The sequence below is a fragment of the Polypterus senegalus genome, chromosome 2 (genome assembly GCF_016835505.1).
Source record: "Polypterus senegalus isolate Bchr_013 chromosome 2, ASM1683550v1, whole genome shotgun sequence".
In the NCBI taxonomy this organism is placed as follows: Eukaryota; Metazoa; Chordata; class Cladistia; order Polypteriformes; family Polypteridae; genus Polypterus; species Polypterus senegalus.
In genome coordinates this window covers 5,985,240-6,007,932 of record NC_053155.1, presented here as the reverse complement: position 1 = coordinate 6,007,932, position 22,693 = coordinate 5,985,240, and the positions used below count along the sequence as shown (strand labels likewise).

At 46.0% G+C, this 22,693-nt stretch overlaps 1 protein-coding gene across 2 annotated transcripts in view; it reads left to right on the top strand.

The window, feature by feature from the left end:
- LOC120521723 (NACHT, LRR and PYD domains-containing protein 3-like) overlaps nt 1–21,850 on the top strand; it is a 106,011-nt gene extending 84,161 nt beyond the window's left edge. The window contains exons 7-10 of one of the 2 annotated variants that reach the window (XM_039743127.1): nt 5,102–5,275; nt 8,405–8,578; nt 20,478–20,651; nt 21,415–21,850. In XM_039743127.1, the coding sequence (XP_039599061.1) occupies nt 5,102–5,275; nt 8,405–8,578; nt 20,478–20,651; nt 21,415–21,514 (622 nt within the window). In that variant the 3' untranslated portion in view covers nt 21,515–21,850. The remainder of the gene's footprint in view (nt 1–5,101; nt 5,276–8,404; nt 8,579–20,477; nt 20,652–21,414) is intronic. The other variant, XM_039743132.1, reaches the window with a different exon arrangement.
- The last annotated feature ends 843 nt before the right edge of the window (nt 21,851–22,693 follow it).

Here is a 22,693-nt window from a genome sequence, read left to right as displayed (position 1 = left end):
ATGAACCCAATGGAGGACCGTTGTACGTAAAGCCTGGGGAACCAGAAGTTGCAAACGGTCAGTTCCCCCTTGGTGCCTGCCATCGTCTGTAGACCACGCCATCGTGCAACTCCAGGCTGCCCCACTGAGAATGTAACAACTTGAGTTCAGGCCCTTGGGAAGACACGGTTTGCCAATCGGGGCATTCCTGGGTCTCCAGCCAACCCCTTACCTTCTAGCACTTGGTCGTTGCCTGTAGTTGCCGTAACTGGTCGATGGTGAATGGTTCCCCTGCTCCATCAGTGTCCTCTAGCCCGGCTGCTGCTGATGATGGTCCCATACCCCTTTCTTCTTGCCGGCAATATCGACAGTCGTTGAGGATGCATGGTCGCCTGGAGAGGGCATCAGCATTTGCATGCTGCCGTCCTGGTCGGTGTTGCACCTCAAAATCATACTCCTGAAGTATTTCTATCCACCTTGCCACCTGGCCCTCAGGTTGCCGGAAGTTTAACAGCCATGTAAGGCTAGCATGGTCAGTTCGAATGTAAACTTAGTGCCCAAAAGGTAAGGCTTGAAGTGTCGTACTGCCAGGATCACTGCCAATAGCTCCCGCCGGTAACGCAGTAATTTTTCTCCGGTCGACTGAGGCTGCAGCTATAGTAGGCCACCACTCTCTCCGGTCTCCCCTCTGGGAGAGTACTGCGCCAACCCCACATTACTAGCGTCAGTGTCCAAAATAAAGGGTTGGTTGGGGTCAGGGTAAGCCAGGACAGGTGCACTGGTAAGAGCAGCTTTTAGTTGTTGAAAGGCAGCGGCGCAGTCCTCCGTCCACTCGAACTGTTGGCCTTTACTCGTCAGCTGGTGCAAGGGGCTAGCAATGGTTGCAAAGTTTTTCACGAATCTCCGGTAGTATGAGGCTAAGCCCAGAAAGCTCCGCAGCTCGGTGATGTTGGCTGGTGGGGGCCAGTTGCTCACGGCAGTCACCTTCGCTGGGTCGGTAGCCACTCCACTCGCTAACCACATGTCCCAGAAGCTGAGTCTGTCGGGAGAGGAGGTTACATTTCACGGGGTTCAACCGCAACCCGGCGCTACGAATGGCTGTCAAGACTTCCCTTAAATTGTGGACAGCCTGATCAAAGTCTCTGGCATGGATTAACAGATCGTCCAGATAGACCACACATCGGGTTCGGGGAATGTCTTTTAGGACCCGCTCCATCAGTCTTTCAAAGGTGGCGGCGTTACACAGTCCAAACGGCATCACCTTGAATTGCCACAGCCCTTGTCCTATGGTGAATGCGGTTTTGTGTCGGTCCTCTGGTGCCAGTTCCACTTGCCAATACCCACTGCGCAAGTCCAAGGTGCTGAACCAACAGGATCCAGCCACATAATCCAATGCATCATCGATGCGTGGCAGTGGGTATGAGTCTTTTCGAGTGACTTCGCTTAACCTCCGAAAGTCCACACAGGCGCCAACCCCGTTTTCTTCCGTACCATGACCATTGGTGCAGCCCAGGGGCTGTCCGAAGGCTCAATAACGTCGTTGGCTGCCATCTCACAAATCATTTCCTCGGCAGCTTGACGTCGCAAGAGGCAATCGGTGGGGGCGCAAACGAATGGGAGCGGCATGGCCAGTGTCTATGTGGTGTTTCACTAAATTCGTTCTAGTACAGTCCTCCTCTCGAGCCGCAAAATGTCCACAAAGTCTCTCAATAGTTGTTGAAGTTGCTCCTGCTGTGGCGCTGTTCAGATGTTCCCCACTTGACGCCCAATTCCTCTACAGCGCAACTGTCTCAGCTGATGGGTGGTCGCGTGAGGAAAACCGTTGGGAAGCACTGGTCTGAGCTGCAACATTCTCCTGGGGGTCCCCTTGAGTCTCTGCATCTTCCGAACAACGGTCGGGAGCCGGTGAGCCGTGGTATCCAGGCAAATCCAAGCCAGCAGCCCTTCCAGGACGGTTCCAGCCCGATTGAGCGACACAGTCTCATTACCTAGGCAGAGGACGGCCCTAGACACATCAACACATGCTCCCCAGTGGGCCAACAAGTCCAACCCAATAATGCACTGGTCTTTAATGTCCGCAAGCCAGAATTGTGGTTGGTCTGGCTCGTCCCTACCACACAGATAACAGTTTCTTTCCGGGCATTACTGTCCGTTCACCCGTAACCGTGCGTAGTTCGCTATTTGTGGGGGTCCAGCCCTCGGGAAGAAGACTAGCTGTTTCTGGCAACACTCCTTTTCTTAGCAAACAAATAGTGGACCCGTGTCCACTAAGGCACTGCATGGCCGTCCATCAATAGTGCAGTCTAGGTATAGTCCAGTGGAAAATCCACAGCGCCCAACTTTGAAGCAGTCTTTGTTGAGGGGTGCTGAAAAACGGAGCGAGGGTCCCCTCACGGCCTCACCCCGATGTCGTTTCCCTGCGGTGATGCTGTACGAGGCAACGGACTTGGGGCAGGGCAATCCCTGGCAAAGTGCCCTGGTTCTCCGCATCGAAAACAGCAGTCCACTCGTTGTCTCTGTTGGGGTTGATGTTGATTGGGCGCGGCTGACCTCCACTGCCTCAGACAGGTCCCCTTCCACCCTTCGTTCAACGGCTCTTGTTAGTCGACTCGGTCGTGGCGTTCGCCTTGTCGGTGACTCAGCCTGTAGTACGTCTTCAACCCGCTCAGCCTCTTTAGTGCCTCGCTCAAATCTCGGGGTGACGATAGACAGACATGCTGGCGAAGACGTTCTGGTGTGAGGCCCCGCAGGAAAGCATGAAGACCGAGTTCTTCCCTCACTGCTGTCGAAAGTAGGGTAACCTTTTCGTGTATATACCCTGACGTCAGCGGCAAAGGCTCCTATACTCTCACCTTCATGCCGACGTCGGCTAGTCAGCTTGTCTCTGCTGCATTCTGCTGAAGTTCTTTGTCCAAAGCGACGGGTGAGAGCAGCGTGAGAGCCTGAAGATCATGACACTCTTCCGATGACAGATCAATGAGTACCTGAAGTGCGGGACCCTCCAAGGCAAGGGCCAAGTGTGTCAGCTTCCTCGCGTTCCACTCATTGTGTATCGCGGCCAGATCCACTTGTGCGAGGTATGGTTCTAAAGGAGTCAATCCGCTGTATCGGCAGCTTAGCAGGTGACCGTGAGAAGCGGACCGTCCGACTGGTAACCTGGGGTATCGCTGCAGCCGACGGCCCCCTCTGGCCGTGCTCAGAAGATCGCAACACTGTCCGGGGAATACTGGTACCATCAGGCCGGTCTGCCGCTTTTCTCCGCACAGCTCCGCTGATCAGGCGCTCTAACGTAACGCTGTTCTCTAAGATGGCACGCTCTAATTCTTCAAGACTCTGTTCCATAACGGCGTCTTCTAAACAGCCTGGTCTCCCACTTCTGACACCAATGTAGCGACCCGTGGTCGAGTCTTGAAGTTTTTAAAGCCGATCTCTGCCGTGCACCTCTCCCAAGCTGTCGGCTAGCGGATTGCCAGCGTTATGCACGCAGCTGTACCCAGCTCTTTAAGTAACGAGCACTCGTGTCCCATACACCGCACGACTACGAGTGTCTCGGCAGCACACAGCTGTACCCAGCTTCTTAAGCAACGAGCACTCGTGTCCCATACACCGCACGACTCCGAGTGTCTCGGCATTAATTGCTTAGATGAAATCTTAGCAATGAATAACAGCTCTGTCCTGTTGTATCTCTTTATTCACAGATAGCCAGTAAACAAAGCTCGACATTATTGCACTGCCATTGTCAAGGTCATGCACGAAGACACATTTCACATAACCGGTACTTTTTACAAAATAAATAACCCACCCAACTAATTGAACTAATTGAACACAAACACAACATTATTTACAAGTTAAGACATTAATAAATACAACAGGAAAAACATTAGCAAAATCAGTGAACGTACAACCTTCCCACAATGCATCACTCCGGCAGCGCTGACTGCCGGGTCGCTACAATATGTTCCTGTGTTTGAACAACACGGGCAGATGGGGAGTGTCTAATGATTGCATATAGCGCCGAAGTTACTGGTCTTTACCATTCTTTCCTCTGCATGTCCTGGAGTACAAATGAAACAGCATACGGCAACATGCGGGGACTGGCAGGAACAGTCAATAAAACTGAAAAAAAAGAAAATCAAGTGACGGTGAGATACGAAGAAGGCAGCTTCGCCAGCGTCTGTGTGTCAGAACCCGGGTGGGGTGTTTGGCGTTAGTATGCATCGTGGTACACTGCAGAGATATAGCGTCTTTAGTGAAAACAGCCGTGTCAGATGGGGTTGTATGGATTGATTCTGAACGCGACTGAGAGAATGAAAAGTGAATAAAAAAAAAAAAAGCTAACCTTTACAAGGATCATAAATTGCACCGGCTGTTATAGACTGAAATCAAATGTATGCTTTATTCTAAAATAGTAAGACTAAGAGCAGTTTACTTCTCAAACGGAGGGGCGCAGGATCAAACTCGTAACCTTTTGATTCCCAAGCGGGGGCTGAGTCTATTGAACTATGGAGGCAATTACAATAAATGGCTGTCAATGTCGCATGTTAAGGCGGCTTTTTGTTTCTGCAGTTATATTTTTGAATAAAAGCGCAATTGTGTTATTCTTGTGAAAATGTTTCTTTGGTATTTGGACTTCAGGCTTCATACATTATATAGTTTATGCCTACATTTTGTCATCTACTACTAGAATATAAAAAACGTTTCTGTTTTAACAATGTGTTGACACAGATTACTGTAGAAACGGAACAGACATGAAATGCGTGTGTTCCAAACAACGATCTATTATTTCCACTCTAAAACTCCACTTCACTCCCACTCAATCAAGCTGAAGTTCGTGCACGTTCTAAATTGGTGGGGGGATGGAATAGCTGGCTGCTCCGAGCTTCTCTTTATCAACACATTTAGAAGACAAAGGGCTCTGGAGAGGTGTGAAGGGATTTAAGAAGCAGTTTAAGGTGGGACGGAATTACGAGTTTTTTCGTAGGCTCTGGTAATTCTGGTGTTAAAAGAACAGTGGTGATCTCAGGTCAAAGTGCATTTCATTGAAGACAGCGCAGTCATTGAGCCCTTGTGCTGTGTGTCCTTCTGTCTGTCTGTCCTCACTTGTATCTCTTCTTCTCCACAGGCTGTTCACATGTCATCTCACCTCGGCCTGCTGCTCAGCTCTCTCCTCGGTCCTCTCTTCTCCAACCTCACGGCTGACATATCTAAACCTGGACAGAAACAACCTGGGAGATTCAGGGGCTCGTCAGCTGAGTGAGGGGCTCAGGAGTGACAACTGTAAATTAAAGACACTCCTGTGAGTAAAGAGGGGGAGGGGTGGGGGTGTGAATGTGTTATTGATGGGCGGGCTGATCACATGACAGCACATGGAGTGACCAGAGTGACAATGACAAGTGGAGGTGACTGAGGTGACAGACAGGAGGACAACAAAGATAAGGAGAGACAGACAGAGGAAGACGAGGAGGACCTGCTCTGTCAGATGAGACCACCTACTTGAGCACCGGACCCCATCTCCTCCACTCTTCTCAGATCCTGTCTTCATGTCCTAATCCTGACTGTCATGACAATAATAAATCCATCCTGTGACACTGGCTCTGTGCCAGCAACCCTGAAGGTCTCTTCTGTATCCCCCCATTAGGACAGTCTGGTCTTGATGTGACAATCTGAGATAAGTCTCAGTCCATCACTCACTTCTCTATTCTGTCTAAAGTTCTCAAGAGTGTCGTGGCCTCCCAACTCACCGCCACGTAACTGATAATCAGCTGAGAGTGGACACTTTTAAAAATGGAGGATCTCAGCAGGATAACACGACATGTCACAGAGCAGGTGTCACATCAAGGTGGCTCATCTAACATGACGGTGACTTCAATGGCTGCCTGTTCAGTCCAATAAAGCACTTCTGGGATGAACTGGAACTGCAAGTGAGGAGCAGAAATGTGAGGCTGAGAAGTCTGAAGGACTGCGTGATGTCAACATGGAGATGGAAATCCATAAGGAGATATTCATGTGTCTCAAGGGGTCAACGCCTTTGGGAATTCAGGCTCTTTATAGGCAGAGGAGGCCTACCTGGTGTGCCTAATAAAGTGGTCACTGGGTTCCCCTGCTGATCTTGAGCACTTTGATCTTCTCCTGCACACCCGCTTTACACTCTTTAGTCCAGCAGCCATGTCTTTGTGCACACGTCATCATCTGCACTCACACTCACGCGTCACTCTTTGTGTCTTCTGCTCGTCTCTCCTTGTCGTCCCTCTTGTGTTCCCCATAGCAGGTTTGCCCCCGCATGTCCTTTTCTCTGACATCCCACCAGGCTGCCCCTCACATTCACACACTTGAACCTTTGGTCCTGTCTGTGCAGATCTCATCTTCATGAAGCTCATTTCTATTTCTTATTTTGATCTACTTCTTCTTCTTCGTTATTCTCCCAGTATGTCCTCACAAATTCCCAGTTCATGTGGTGAACCTGCACAGTATGGTCACTCTGATTCTGGTCACTAAGTGGCAGGGTCTCTCCCTGTATTAGGAACTGAGCACAAGCAGGCTGGACAGGCCATCACAGAGGGTCCACACTCAGGGGGTCTAACTGACCACCTCAACGGCTCAAAGTCTTTAAACATCAAATAAGAAAACTGTGAAGGAAAAGCGACTGAGAGAAAAGGAGGAAACACATGTGGACCCCCAGTTCTCCTCCCCGTCCTAAACATGTCACTTGTCACTAAGGTTTGACCTTGGCAGGCTAAGCTGGTGCAGGACGTGACACCAAGCCGAGTCTTCAAGGCAGGCTTCCTGAGCAGATGGCGGACCACCGCAGACTCTCACAGTTGTTGTCCCCTTCACTCAGATGAATTTCTTCTCATGAGGACACTAAAGATGTCCCCTCACTGACTGTGACGTGTGTTGAACCCGAGTCTCTGTGGCCTGTAGACACACTAAGGCTGTGTGCTGTATGAGCCAATCAGTGATCAGAGTTCAGCAAATGTTACAAACTTCAGATAAAAATGACTGACATACGGCATTATGGGATAGGAGTAGTGGACAACATTAAAGGAGATGGAAATGGAGGAGATATTATGGGATATCAGGGGACAAGAGGAGTGGAGAACAAAAAGAGAAACAAATGTGCAGTCAGGAGAAAAGGAGAAGAAGACGTGAGAGCTGGAAATAAAGAAGAGAAACCCAAAGAGACGAGTGACACAGCCTCACCAGCAGAGGGCAGGACTTGGGGACCTGCAGGACACTCAGATGTCTAATAAGACGTCCTGAACTGTAAGATGAACACGTCTGATCACCTTTAGAGAACTTCCATCACGCAGTCAACAGTCCTTATTCCGTCCCCGAACGCTGTATTAACGAGGTTTCTCTCCCAAGACTCAGTCCGTACGGAGTGTGCGTCGCCCCGTTGGTTGTAGTGAACGTGGACAGATAGCTTTACTCACAAAGAAAGTCAAGGCTGAGATTCTGTGCACTTTAATTGAGGTTTCTGGCAAGAAGTCATAAAAAGTATTAGGACGTGAAAACCATTGACACCTTGACAGTAAAAGGACGATGATTTCCTTAACCTAAAAAACAATATGGCGGTAGGTAAAGCTATGGCTAAAGCAGCACCAATAGCAAAGAAGGAGATGGGGACATTCCAATATGTATTAAATTAAAAAGGGGGGGGTGGTAGAAATGTACCAAACAGTTTAATAACAATATTAGAACAGCACAGTCCTGATAATAATAAGAATATTAATAATTATAAGGACAAGACTGTCACCTGACGTCACCACTGAGCTGCTTGTCTTTGTCCCATCTCGCTCCTCGTTCTTCAGATCTCGTTGTGTCCATCGATGTCATCACAAAGTGTGAAGGCAGCATCAATGATGCGCTTTGGCTTACAGCTGTGATTTGAACTCACGTCCTCTGATTTGATGTCATTTAACATTTTCTCTGAATATTTACTGACTGACTTGTCACAGCACATTCATCCTCATCGTCGTTTTCTCAAATGTTATTTATACTTTCAGTTTAGTTCCCTTTATTGTCACTCTTGTCTTTATGCCACTCAAAGTCCTGTGACTTCCTTGCTGTGTTTGTGTCCAGGTGGTCATTCAAGGTGACACAGTGAGTCAGCGGTGGGATTTGAACTGGAGTCACCGTGGTGGTCAGGCCTGTCACTGATCCACTGGGCCACACTGTCTGAGGTGACACGTGAGCTTTAACAGAGCAGATGGCCGACTTGTGTTACTTTTGGTGGAGGTCTGAGATTTCAAAGGTTGTGAAGGTCCTGCCATCTTTAGCCCACCCACTTGCTTTCTATTGGCTTGTCCTGCCTGATTTGATGGCAAAGTGCATTTCAGTGAAGACAGCGCAGTCATTGAGCCCTTGTGCTGTGTGTCCTTCTCTATGTCTGTCTGTCCTCACTCGTCTCTCTTCTTCTCCATAGGTTGTCTGATTGTGGTGTCACCTCGGCCTGCTGCTCAGCTCTCTCCTCGGTCCTCTCGTCTCCAAACTCACGGCTGACATATCTGGGACTGAACAACAACAACCTGGAAGATTTAGGAGCTTGTCAGCTGAGTGAGGGGCTCAGGAGTGACAATTGTAAATTAGAGAAACTGTGGTGAGTAAAGAGGGGGTGGTGTGGGGGGTGTGAATGTGTTATTAATACTATAATTTCTGAGAAGGTTGGCATCCTTCAACATCTGCAGTAAGATGCTGCAGATGTTCTACCAGACGGTTGTGGCGAGTGCCCTCTTCTACGCGGTGGTGTGCTGGGGAGGCAGCATAAAGATGAAAGACGCCTCACGCCTGGAAAAACTTGTTAAGAAGGCAGGCTCTATTGTAGGATTAAAGTTGAACAGTTTAACATCTGTGGCAGAGCGACGGGCACTAAGCAAACTCCTGTCAATCATGAAGAATTCACTGCATCCACTTAATGGTGTCATCTCCAGGCAGAGGAGTAGCTTCAGTGACAGACTTTTGTCACTGTCCTGCTCCACTGACAGACTGAGGAGATCGTTCCTCCCCCACACTATGCGACTCTTCAATTCCACCCGGGGGAGTAAATATTAACATTAATTTTAATTTTTTTCATTTTTATTACTATTTAATTTAATATTGTTTCTTTGTATCAGTATACTGCTGCTGGATTATGTGAATTTCCTTTTGGGATTAATAAAGTATGTATCTATCTATCTATCTATCTATCTATCTATCTATCTATCTATCTATCTATCTATCTATCTATCTATCTATCTATCTATCTATCTAATGGGCGGGCTGATCACATGACAGCACATGGAGTGACCAGAGTGACAGTGACAAGTGGAGCTGACTGAGGTGACAGACAGGAAGGACAACAAAGATAAGGTGAGACAGACAGAGGAAGATGAGGAGGACCTGCTCTGTCAGATGAGACCACCTACTTGAGCACTGGACCCCATCTCCTCCACTCTTCTCAGATCCTGTCTTTATGTCCTAATCATTACTGTCATGACAATAATAAGTCCATCATGTGACACCAGCTCTGTGCCAGTGACCCTGAAGGTCTCTTCTGCATCCTCACCATTAGGACAGTCTGGTCTTGATGTGGCAATCTGAGATAACAAGTCTCAGTCCATCACTCACTTCTCTATTCTGTCTAAAGTTCTCAAGAGTGTCGTGGCCTCCCAACTCACCGCCACGTAACTGCTAATCAGCTGAGAGTGGACACTTTTAAAAATGGAGGATCTCAGCAGGATAACACGACATGTCACAGAGCAAGTGTCACCTCAGGGTGGCTCAGTTAACATGACGGTGACTTCAGTTGACACCAATGGCTGCACGTCCAGTCCAATAAAGCACTTCTTGGGATGAGCTGGAACTGAAAGTGAGGAGCAGAAATGTGAGGCTGAGAAGTCTGAAGGACTGCGTGATGTCAACATGGAGACAGAAATCTATAAGGAGCCATTCATGTGTCTCAAGGGGTCAGCATCTTGGGGAATTCAGGCTCTTCAGAAGCAGAAGAGGCCCACCTGGTGTGCCTAATAAAGTGGTCACTGGGTGCCCCTGCAGATCTTGAGCACTTTGCTCTTCTCCTGCACGCCCACTTTACACTCTTTAGTCCAGCGGCCATATCTGTGCACACGTCATCATCTGCTCTCACACTCACTTGTCACTCTTTGTGTCATCTCTCACTCTCCTTGTCATCCCTCTTTTGTCCCCCACAACAGGTTTGTCCTTTTCTCTGACATCCCACCAGGCTGCCCCTCACACTCACACACTTGAACCTTTGCTCCTGTCTGTGCAGATCTCATCTTCATGACACTCATTTCTATTTCTCTTATTTTTATCTTCTTTTTCTTTATTCTCCCAGTATGTCCTCACAAATTCCCAGTTCATGTGGTGCACCTGTCCAGTAAGTGCACTCTGATTCTGGTCACTCCTGTTTGGGGTCACTAAGTGGCAGGGCCTCTCCCAGTAGCAGGAACTGAACACAAGCAGGATGGACAGGCCATCACAGAGGTTCCACACTCAGGGGCTCTAACTGACCACCCCAGTGGCTCACTGTCTTTAAACATCCATCCATCCATCCATTATCCAACCTGCTACATTCTAATTACAGGGTCACGTGGGTCTGCTGGAGCCAATCCCACCCAGTACAGGGCGCAAGGCATTAAACAAATCCCGGGCAGAGCGCCAGCCCACCCCTGTCCTAAACATGTCACTTGTCACTGAGGTCTGACCTTGGCAGGCTAAGCTGGTGCAGGACATGATGTCATGCGGCGTCAAGGCAGGCATCCTATGCACATGGCGGACCACCGCAGACCTTCACGGTTGTTGTCCCCTTCACTCAGATGAGTTTCTTCTCATGAGGACACTAAAGATGCCCCTTCACTGACTGTGACGTGTGTTGAACCCGAGTCTCTTTGGCTTGCAGACACACTATGGCTGTGTGCTGTATGAGCCAATCAGTGATCAGAGTTCAGCAAATGTTACAAACCTCAGGAAAGAAATGACTGACCTGCGGCATTATGGGATATGAGGAGTGACCAACATTAAAGAAGATGGAAATGGAGAGGTTATTATAGGATATCAGGGGCAGGAGGAGTGGAGAACAAAAAGAATCAGCAAATGTGCAGTCAGGAGAAAAAGAGAAGAAGAAGTGAGAGGTGGAAATGAAGAAGAGAAACCCAAAGAGACGAGTGACACGGCCTCACCAGCAGAGGGCAGGACTTGGGGACCTGCAGGACCCCAATAAGGACTCCGTCTTATAAGACGTCCTGGACTGTCAGATGAACACGTCTGATCACCTTGAGAGAACTTCCTCCATCACAGTCCTGATAATAATAAGAATTTTAATAATTATAAGATTAAAACTGTCACCTGAACTTTGGTCTCGTCCGATGCGAGAGATGGACGTCTGAAGTGGAGCTCCGCTAGCAGTGGTGCTATTTTTCATATTATTTGCTTATTATTCTGAGATATCCTGTATTTATTCAACCCGAGAGGGACCGCTACAGTATATGTAAACACATATAAACATGGCCAACAAGAAGGGGGTCCGAAAGAATCGAAGACTAAAGCTACATCCAAGCTGCGATCAGCAAGCCCTAGTTCGAGATACGGCCTCTCAGAGACAGACCTGGATCAGATGGGCGAAAGTACAGACTCCTCGGGACCACGGTCCGCTACATCGTCGCCGGCTGAGAGCGAAAAGGGGCGAAGGTACGATCGTGAGTGCAGATGTGGATAGCTCGCCGATTGGAGAGGATTACCTGAAACTGGAAAAGGCCGGGAGGTCCGCGGCTTCAGTTACGCAATTACGCGGACTGGAGCAGCGGGACACCGCTTCAGCAGAGTCTGCTGCTTCATCTACGTACAAGAAGGCACATTTGAGCTATCTGAACTGAAAGTGTTGCTCGCTGAGCTCACGCAAGATATAAAGAAAAGCGAGAAGGCTAATGAGAAAGCAACGGCAAAGGCACATGAGAGACTGAAACAGGAGATGAAACAGGCCAATGAATGTCTGCGACAGGAAATCCAACAGGCAAATGAAAGGCTGCGTCAAGAGGTACAACTTGAACTTCGACAGGTGCTGGGTAAAATTGAAGAGCGCATTGAGAAAACTCGTTAAACTGAGCACGCTTGCTGATCAATTGGAGCATCTTAGTGAGACATTCACGAATCGGATCGAAATGGCCGAACATCTAGCTGCCAGTGCCGAGGAAAGAGCAGTAAATGTCAGTCAGAATGTAAAAAACTCGGAGAAAAACTTGGAGACAGACTGGCTGCTTTAGAAGATGGGAGTAGAAGGTATAATGTCAGAATTGAAGGCCTGCCGGAGAATCGAGAAAGTTTAAACCCTGTGAAATTCGCAACTGAACTTTTTTCTAAAATAATCGGGGCACTTTAAAGCAGAATCTGAGATAGCAGCGGCTTACAGCGCTGATCAAACACCGTCAGACCCGACCAAGATCTTTTATAGTTCGTTTTGAACGATTATCATTTAAGTTAGAGGTGATGGAACTCCTCAAAAAAGGAAGATATTATATATGAAAATTGCCACATTCGTCTTCCCTGACTTCTCTCCAGCAACAGCTATTAAACGCGCAGCCTTCTATAATATTAAACAGCGCTACGGCAAGCCAATGTCAAATACGCCTCCTGTATCCGCAAAACTGAAAGTGGAATGGCAGGGTCATTTCTATGTTTTCGCTAGCAAGGAGGAGCAGAAAATGAATTAAGAAAGCTGATCCCAGGACTATTCTGATACATAATTGTGAGTCATGGCGGTAAATGATAAATGCTAGGATTAATAATCTACTGTCTGATCTATTTGTTTTAAAATACGGGTTTTTTATCAGCATATATTCTCATATTCTTATTATTACTTATTATTATTATTACTTATTACTTATCATTACTTAGTATTACTAGGGCTAAATGTTTATGTTTTATTGTGCTTAATTACGTTTTCCTCCTCTTTTTTTTTTTTTCTCTAATTATTTCATGTGTACCCTAAATGAGACTGTTCAATATCATACCCTTGGTTTACTGTTATTGCTATTACTGCATTAAGACTTGTTATGCTTGTTTTGGACACATCTTTAACACCATCACCTGGGTTTATTATCTGGGGATATCATCTTAATGCACTAAAATTGCTGAAGATATATATATATATATATTAAGTGCAAAATTCTTTTCTTTTTTTTTCTTTTCCTCTTTTAAAGACTATATTGGTAACAGATATCTCTATCTTTTAACCTTAAAGCGCCACTGCATGGGGGCTTGATGTGCTTTGGACGTGCTCTGTCTCTGGGTATGTCAGAGGACTGGGACTGCATGAAGTGGGTTTTAGCCTCACCTGGGGAGGCAAAAAGGAGGGTGGGGGTTAGGGGGAAGAGAAAGAGAGCAGGCTTGATCTATATCTAATCTATCATCTCAATCTTTATAATTATAACTATCAACGTAATAATAAGCTGCATGGCAACAACTCTTGGGGAATAGGAAATTAAGACCTAAACTATTTCACTTCCAGTTAAGACTATAAATGACACCAAAAACTCAGAATCAGTGTCTCCATGATGGGACAGTTAACTTCGTAAGCTGGAATGTTAAAGGCCTGAATCACGAATTAAAGAGAAAGAAAGTACTTTCTCACCTAACAGGTCTAAATGCTAAAATAGTATTTTTACAGGAAACCCACTTACTAAGTAAGGATCAGTTCCGCTGCAAAAGACTGGACTGGCCAAATGTTCCATTCTAGTTTTACAAAGAAAACTAGAGGGTGGGAATTCTCATACATAGAACAGTACCATTTGTAGCATCAGATGTAGTATTGGATCCTGAAGGGAGATATGTGATGGTCATGGGAGACTTATCTAACTGTAAAATGATTTTGATAAATGTTTATGCACCTAATGTTGATGATAAGGAATTTATACAAAATTTATTTGCATCCATTCCCAATCTGAACACTCATAAACTTATAATGGCTGGGGACTTTAATTGTGTTCTAAATCCACTTTTAGATAAGACTTCCTCCACAGGGGGACGCAACTAACACCGCAAAGATAATTACAAAGTTTATAACTGATCACAACTTATCAGATCCCTGGAGGTTTTAAACCCAAATTCAAGAACATATTCTTTCTACTCACCAGTACATCATTGCTACTCAAGGATTGATTACTTCTTTATAGATAATAACTTCTTGCCTAAGATTAAATCTTGTAAATACGATGCTATTGTTATTTCAGACCATGCTCCGATGATCTTGGAGCTGAAATTACTAAGCCCCATACACTCACCCCAGAGATGGCGTCTCAATCCGCTTCTATTAGCTGACGAGAATTGTACTGAATTTATATCCAAACAAATTGAATTCTTTCTAGAGACAAATACATCCCCTGAGATCTCTGCAGGAATACTCTGGGAAACTCTTAAGGCCTTCTTAAGAGGACAGATTATCTCATATCTTTCCCACAGAAATAAATCCGAAGAAAGTAGCAGAGATAAAAAGCGAAATTACTAATATCGATGAAGAACATGCCAGACTACCAAGCGAGACTCTACATAAGAGGAGGCAGGCTCTACATTCAGAATTAAACCTCTTGACAACTAAAGAAACCGAACAACTAATTTACAAATCCAGACATCATTATTATGAACATGGAGAGAAAGCTAATAAGCTTTTAGCGCAACAAATTCACAAGCAAGATGTAGCAACGCAATCTCGTAATTACTAACACGAACGGAGATAAAATCATCGAACACAAAAATATAATGTACACTTTTAGAGACTACTATAAATCCCTATATACTACTGAGTTTAAAGAAGACAATATACAATCTAATGCATTTCTGGATAAATTACAGATACCACAAATTGACGCTTTTAGTGTGGAGGAACTCGATAAACCTCTGTCATTATCAGAATTACTGGATGCTATAAAGTCACTCCAAGGTGGAAAAGCAGCAGGCCCTGACGGCTACCCTGCAGAGTTTTACAAGAAATTCTCCGCTCAGCTAGCTCCCTCCTATTAGCAACATTTACAGAAGCCAGAGATAACCAATCTCTTCCACAAACCTTTCGCCAAGCACTAATCACTGTCTTTCCAAAACAAAATAAGGACTTATTACAATGTGCATCATACAGACCAATTTCACTTCTGAATAACGACGTTAAAATACTCTCTAAAATCATAGCTAGAAGGATGGAGAAAGTGCTCCCTCAGTAATATCACAAGACCAAACTGGATTTATTAGGGGCCGACACTTATCTTCAAATCTTGACGCCTGTTTAATGTAATATACTCACCAACTAAATCAAACACCCCAGAAATATTATTATCATTGGATGCAGAAAAAGCATTCGACATGATTGAATGGAAATACCTTTTACTATTTTGGAGAAGTTTGGGTTTGGCCCAACATTTTTGCATGGATTAAATTACTGTATACTAACCCAGAAGCTTCAGTTTGCATCAATAACATTTGCTCAGACTACTTTAAACTAGAACGTGGCACAAGACAAGGATGCCCTTTGTCACCACTGCTGTTTGCAATTGCCATTGAACCACTGGCAATACATTGTCGAAATACTGATCAGATAAAGGGGATTAGCAGAGAAGGACTGGAACAGAAAATCTCATTATATGCAGATGACATGGTACTGTATATATCGACCCAGAAAATTCTGTGCCTGCAGTCTTAGCAGCACTCACAGAATTTCAAAAGCTCTCTGGTCTCAGAATTAATCTGAATAAAAGTGTACTCTTTCCGTGAATTCTCAAGCATATAATATTAGATTAGACACCCTTCCTTTTATCATTGCAGAACAGTTTAAATACCTCGGGGTAAACATCACAAGTAAACATAAAGCTCTTTATCAACAAAATTTCGTCGTCTGCATGGAAAAAATTAAACAAGACTTGCATAGATGGTCAACCCTTCATCTCACACTAGCTGGAAGAATTAACACTGTTAAGATGAATATTCTTCCTAAGCTCCTTTTTATTTCAAAACATACCAATATACATTAATAAATCGTTCTTTAAGCAATTAGATTCAACAATAACCTCATTTATTTGGAATTCTAAACATCCACGCATCAAAAGAGCGACCCTACAAAGACAAAAGGCAGAAGGCGGCATGGCTCTACCTAACTTCCAGTTTTATTACTGGGCAAATATACAGTCGATAAGAACCTGGACACAAATAGAAGAACATACACAGGCATGGACCGCAATAGAAGTAAAATCCTGCAGTACTTCTTTGTATTCCTTGCTCTGTGCTCCAATAAACACACGCTATCGGCAATACACTAATAACCCAATTGTGCTCCACTCACTTAGAATCTGGAACCAATGTAGAAAGCATTTTAAGACGGAGAAGCTTCTTTCTGTGGCACCCTGCAAAAGAACCACCTCTTTCAACCCTCACAAACATATGCAGTTTTAATATCTGGAAAAATTTGGAATTAACTTGCTTAGAGATCTTTATATAGACAACGTCTTTGCATCCTATGAACAATTACATTCCAAATTTAACATTCCAGCTACAAATTTCTTTCACTATCTTCAAATCAGGAACTTTGTTAAACAGAACCTTCCAGATTTTCCTCATCTTGCACCCTCATCCACGCTGGAAAAATTATTGCTCAATTTCAAGGAGTTAGACTCCATCTCTACAATATATAAAATCCTTTTACAATCCCTTCCTTTCAAAGATCCAAGAGGACACTGGGAAAATGACCTCTCAATTAATATATCAGAAAAGGAGTGGAAAGTAGCAATGCAGAGAATTCACTCAAGCTCCATATGCGCAAAGCATACAATTATACAACTCAAAATTATATATCGAGCACATCTGTCTCGACTAAAACTCTCCAAATGTTTCCAGGGCATGATCCAACCTGCGAACGTTGCAACCAAGCCCCAGCCTCACTAGGTCACATGTTCTGGGCCTGCACCAAATTAACATTATTCTGGACAAAAATTTTAATTACCTCTCAGACAGTCTTGGACTCACAATCCCTCCTAACCCATTAACAGCTGTGTTTGGGGTTCTTCCAGAGGGGCTTAAAGTGGAGAAGGACAAACAAATTGTGATTGCATTCACTACACTGTTGGCACGCAGACTTATTCTGATAAACTGGAAGAACCCAAACTCTCCTCTTTAAGTCAGTGGGAAACTGATGTGTTATATTATTTAAAATTGGAAAAATCAAATACTCAGTTAGAGGATCTGTGCAGACTTTTTCAAAACATGGCAGGATCTAATCAGTAATATTTTGAAATGAGTTTATAAAGCACAGAGAATTTGTTGATTTAGGTATTTTTACAAGCCTTAAATTTTACACCATTTGGCTTGCTCTCTCTCTCAAGGGTGGGGATCGATCTGTTCTTAGCATAATTCTTTTTTTGTAAAAACTTGATTGCTATGTATTGATTGTAATAAAATTAATAAATAAATAAAAAAAAAAAAAAGACTGTCACCTGACGTCAACACTGAGCTGCTTGTCCTTGTCCCATTTCGCTCCTCGTTCTTCAGATCTCGTTGTGTCCATCGATTTCTTCACAAAGTGTGAAGTCAGCGTCACTGATGGGCTTTGGCTTACAGCTGTGATTTGAACTCACGTCTTCTGATTTGATGTCATTTAACGTTTTCTCTGAATATTTACTGACTGACTTGTCACAACTCATTCATCTTCATTGTCATTTTCTCGAATGTTATTCATATTTCCAGTTCAGTTCCCTTTATTGTTACTCTTGTCTTTATGTCACTCAAAGTCCTGTGACATCCTTGCTGTGTTTGTGTCCAGGTGGTCATTCAAGGTGAGTCAGCGTTGGGATTTGAACTGGCATCACTGTGGCGGTCAGGCCTGTCCCTGAGCTACTGGGCCACACTGTCTGAGGTGACACCTGAGTAGATGGCCGACTTGTGTTACTTTTGGTGGAGGTTTGAGATTTCAAAGCTTGTGAAGATCCTGCCATCTTTAGCCCACCCACATGCTGTCCATTGGCCTGTTCTGCCTGATTTGATGTCAACGATGGCAAATGAAATCACAAAGAGATGAGCTGCTGATGTCAACAAGAGTGGGACAAAGATGACAGTCATGTGACCCGCAAATATGGCAGGGCTGTGCATTTCTAACGCCCAAGAAGAAGCTCAAATACAAAAGGAAAGAATCCAAAGACCCCAAAGAGAACTGTGATGGTCTGAGAGGAGCTCAGGGTCACCTGGAATTTAGCAGATCAGCTCATCGTCATCAGCCTGTGAAGATCAGGAAACAAATCCAAAGAACAAGAACACCCCATAATAAACCAACAAAATGTGACAAATGTGACGAGAACATCAAATAAGTGTCTGTCCATAGCCCAGTCCCTCATCACACACACAAATCCTTCTAAAGGCTCAAGTTTAGCCCCCATGACAGCCTGTTTGAGGGTCCTGATTCTCGAGGTCCGACCACTTGAACCTCTCAGTCTGATGGCCAACGTGTTCTGTGATTCTCTCAATGCTGTCCTCAGGTCAGACTAACAGATGTCAGTATTCTGGAGTACACACACACACACACACACACTCCACATAAATGTCACCTTTTTTAATAAAGGACACTGCAGACCACCCGTTACCACCATCTCCCCCAAAGCCACTAAGCCCTCATGTGCTCCTCATCACCTCAGCAGACCAGCAGCTGTTGTTGTTCCCAGTTTGACAGTCCAGTTCACTTCCTGTGGCCTCAAGTGTCCATCACAATCTCCAGCACTTTCTATTAGTTTCTGATTTCAGTTGTCCCCCCTTGTGACCCTTAGTGACAAAGTGACATTTGCTCAGCCCTTCTCTGACGTCACTTTTCTGCTCCTGATGTCCACGTGCCCCTCTGTTGATGTCCTGCACATCAGACTTGTGACGTGACCACATTGTCGTGTATTCTACCCTCACAGCTCGAGTCTCGCCTGTTTCTTAGTAAAATCGTCACTTGATTGATGACAATGGTGTCACCCTTTATTACAACACTGGCACCTTGAACAGGGGACATTGAGAATACACAAATGACGGGGGTCTTAAACATGGGGACAGCTGCAGTGGACACCAATACTCTTTAATGTCACACACGTCATTGTCATTGCCACAGAGTGACTTTTTAGGATTTATTTACTTACATGTGTTATGTTTTATTGTTTGCCCTGAAGAAGTCATTGAGAGAATCGCGTTGGCCTTCAGACTGTGAGGTTTATGTGGTGGGACCTCGAGAAGCAGGACCCCCTCAAACAGGCTGCCATGGGGGGCTTCACTTGTGTCTTCAGAACTAAAAAGGATTTGCTTGTGATTTAGGACTGAGCTACGAAGAGACGATCGTTTGGTTTTCTTTTCACATTCTTTCATATTTTGTCCGTTTATTATGGGATGTGTTGTTGTTCTTTTGATTTGTTTTCTTATCTTCACAGGTGAGTTAATCCTGGTGTTCCGGACTGCTGAATTCCTGATGATTCTCGTCCTTTTCTGAGCCCCTGACGTGTTCTTCTTGTGATCTTCTGATTCTTTTCTCTTTCGGTGGCCCAGCTGCTGTTCTTCTTCTCTTTTTATTCTTTAATTCTCCGTGTGGTTTGATGTCACTGAGATGTCACTTGTGTCATTTCTAACTCCTACCAGCAGGTGGCGATGCTAGCAGGTCACTCTGACATTTTGCTCTGAATGGTCAGCTCCGGTCAAAGGAGAGCTGGGAGTGGACAGCAGTGGTCAGCAGTAATGGGGGTCACTTCACAGTCCACTCGGACCACCTCTGTGCCCAGGGGACAGGACTTTGGGATGCTGAGTGTCCATTCAGAGCTCATCCACTGGCTTTATTACACATTAGGAGAGAAATAAGAAAACTGAGGTCACCAGCAGTGAGGCCTTTAGTGGACTGAGGTCAGCTGGTCAGTGGCACCGGTCAGCATGTGACATGTGAGTGTCAGAAGTGTCACATGTCAGTCCTGTCCACCCTGTCCATTATGTCACTGATCACACAGTCAGTCCAGTCTTTGTCACAATAGACAGACAGAGTGTCCTTATTGTCTAAGTGGTCTGACATCAGGAGAGCCCACCATGACAGACACTCGAGTGTCGCGCTCTCTGATGTCCAGCAGTGACCGGTGTGTCTGACAGGAATCTGTGGATGGGGTCCTGCAAATCAGTCAAAGCCCCTCCATGTGCTGAGTCCTCAGTTACAGACACAAATCCAAGGTGGTCACTCCGCTGACATTGGCTTTGACAAGTCTGTGTGGACCCCCGAGTGCAGGACACTGTCAGCCTCATGTCCTTCACATTCCTGTCCACATATCACTTTGAGTGACTTGTCAACAGTCAGTGTGGCAGGAAGGCAGAAGACGCTGTCAGGTATATAGCGCCTTACCTTATAAGGACAGCGGTGGTCTCAGGGTCAAAGTGCATTTCAGTGAAGACGGCGCAGTCATTGAGCCCTTGAGCTGTGTGTCCTTCTGTCTGTCTGTCTGTCTGTCCTCACTCGTCTCTCTTCTTCTCCACAGGTTGGGGTCTTGTGGTCTCACCTCGGCCTGCTGCTCAGCTCTCTCCTCGGTCCTCTCGTCTCCAAACTCACGGCTGACATATCTGAGTCTGAGCTTCAACAACCTGGGAGATTCAGGGGCTCGTCAGCTGCGTGGGGGGCTCAGGAGTGACAACTGTAAATTAAAAGAACTGGGGTGAGTAAAGAGGGGGAGGGGTGGGGGTGTGACTGTGTTTTTGATGGGTGGGCTGATCACATGACAGCACATGGAGTGACCAGAGTGACAGTGACAAGTGGAGCTGACTGAGGTGACAGACAGGAAGGACAACAAAGATAAGGAGGGACAGACAGAGGAAGATGAGGAGGATGAGGAGTGTGAGATGGACAAGAAGAAGACGAAATGGACAGCAGCTGAGAGTCCTGCCAGAGACAGGGGGACAAGGACACAGGGGGGATCAGGACAGCAGACAGTGTGGACAGGAGAAGAGGGGGACATGACAGTCTGGGGGCTGAGGGTCATTTGGAACAAACAAGAAAGAGCAGAGCAGCAGACAGGGATCAGTGGAGCAACAGAAAGAAACAAGATGGACGATGAGAGACGAGCAGGGGACAAAATGAGAGAAGACATGAGAGTGAGGAGGAGAGGAAGAGAAAATGAAGAGAGACGGAGCACTAGAGAGACAGACAGGAAGTGACCACAGGGGGACAGAGGGACAACAGCACGTCAACTGGACAGACCACCTTCTTTATGAAATGTGACGCGACCAGCAGGCCTTCAGAGGATGTTGACCAATCGGTGAGTGGACTGAGTGACTGACAGGCCAACACACACGTCATGTGACTCTGGAGGAGACACTGAGAGGAATTCTGGGTGACATCAGGAGGCATGTCAGTGTGACAATCCAGTGTGTTTGTGGCGCCCCCTACTGTTTGTAACTCACACTTGTGTCTCCTCTCAGGCTGCGGTACAACGGGATCAGTGAGAGTGAGGAGAGGAACCTGAGGTCACTACGGCAGGAGCTGAGTAGGTCTGGACGTCAGCTGATTATCTACACATGAGAAGACCAGCAGTGGTGATCAGACTGACCCCCCTGTCAGTGATGGAGCCCCCCATTCACTCACCTCTAAATTCTCCTCTTTCTTCTTTTTCTTCTACTCTCCACTCTGCTCCTCATTTAATAAACTCTCCGTGTCCCCTCAGCCTGTGTTAACGTCACTTTTATTTTTAACACCTTGAGACCCTCAACTGGTGAAAAAACTCAAGTAGATTTGGACCTACAGACCCCCCAAGTTTCACCACTAGAGGCAGTAAAGCAATTGGGGCCATCCTGTAAAGAGCCCCCCAAGTCGTCTGTCCCTGGGAGGAGCAAAGAGAGGAGGACAGTCCAGCTGTGGGGTGACAGGGGGCATGATGCTGTAGTGACACTGGGGATGAGTCTGTGACAAACCCTGGACAGGACGCTGGTCCATCACAGGACGCCATCAGCGCTCGTCTCCATCGTCACTCGGTGTCATTTGAACCTGTGTCTGTCCCCCAAGTCCTGTCTGCCACCTGCTGATTCTTCTTTGGTGACACTTTAACTCCCACGAGGCTCCGTTTTGATTTTGATTTTCTTTTTTATTCTGTCGTCTCCACTTCATCGTCCCCTCCAGTCGTGTGCTCGTAGTGAGCAGCGGCCTAAACAAGTGAGACATCTGAAGTGGAGCTCCGCTAGCAGCGGTGTTATTTTTCATATTATTTGCTTATTATCCTGAGATATTTTGTTATTATTCAACCCGAGAGGGACTGCTACAGTATATGTAAGCACATATAAACATGGCCAACAAGAAGGGGGGTCCGAAAGAATCGAAGACTAAAGCTACATCCAAGCTACGATCAGCAAGCCCTAGTTTGAGACACGGCCTCTCAGAGACAGACCTGGATCAGATGGGCGAAAGTACAGACTCCTCGGGACCACGGTCCGCTACATCGTCGCTGGCTGAGAGCGAAAAGGGGAGCGAGGGTACAATCGTGAGTGCAGATCTGGATAGCTCGCCGATCGGAGAAGATCACCTGAAGCTGGAAAGGGCCTTGAAGTCCGCGGCTTAAATTACGGAACTACGCAAGCCGGGAGCAGCGGGGACACCGGCTTCAGCAGAGTCTGCTGCTTCATCTTCGGTACAAGACAGCACAATTAAAATGTCTAAACTGGAGGTGATGCTCGCTGAGCTCATGCAAGATATAAAGAAAAGTGAGAA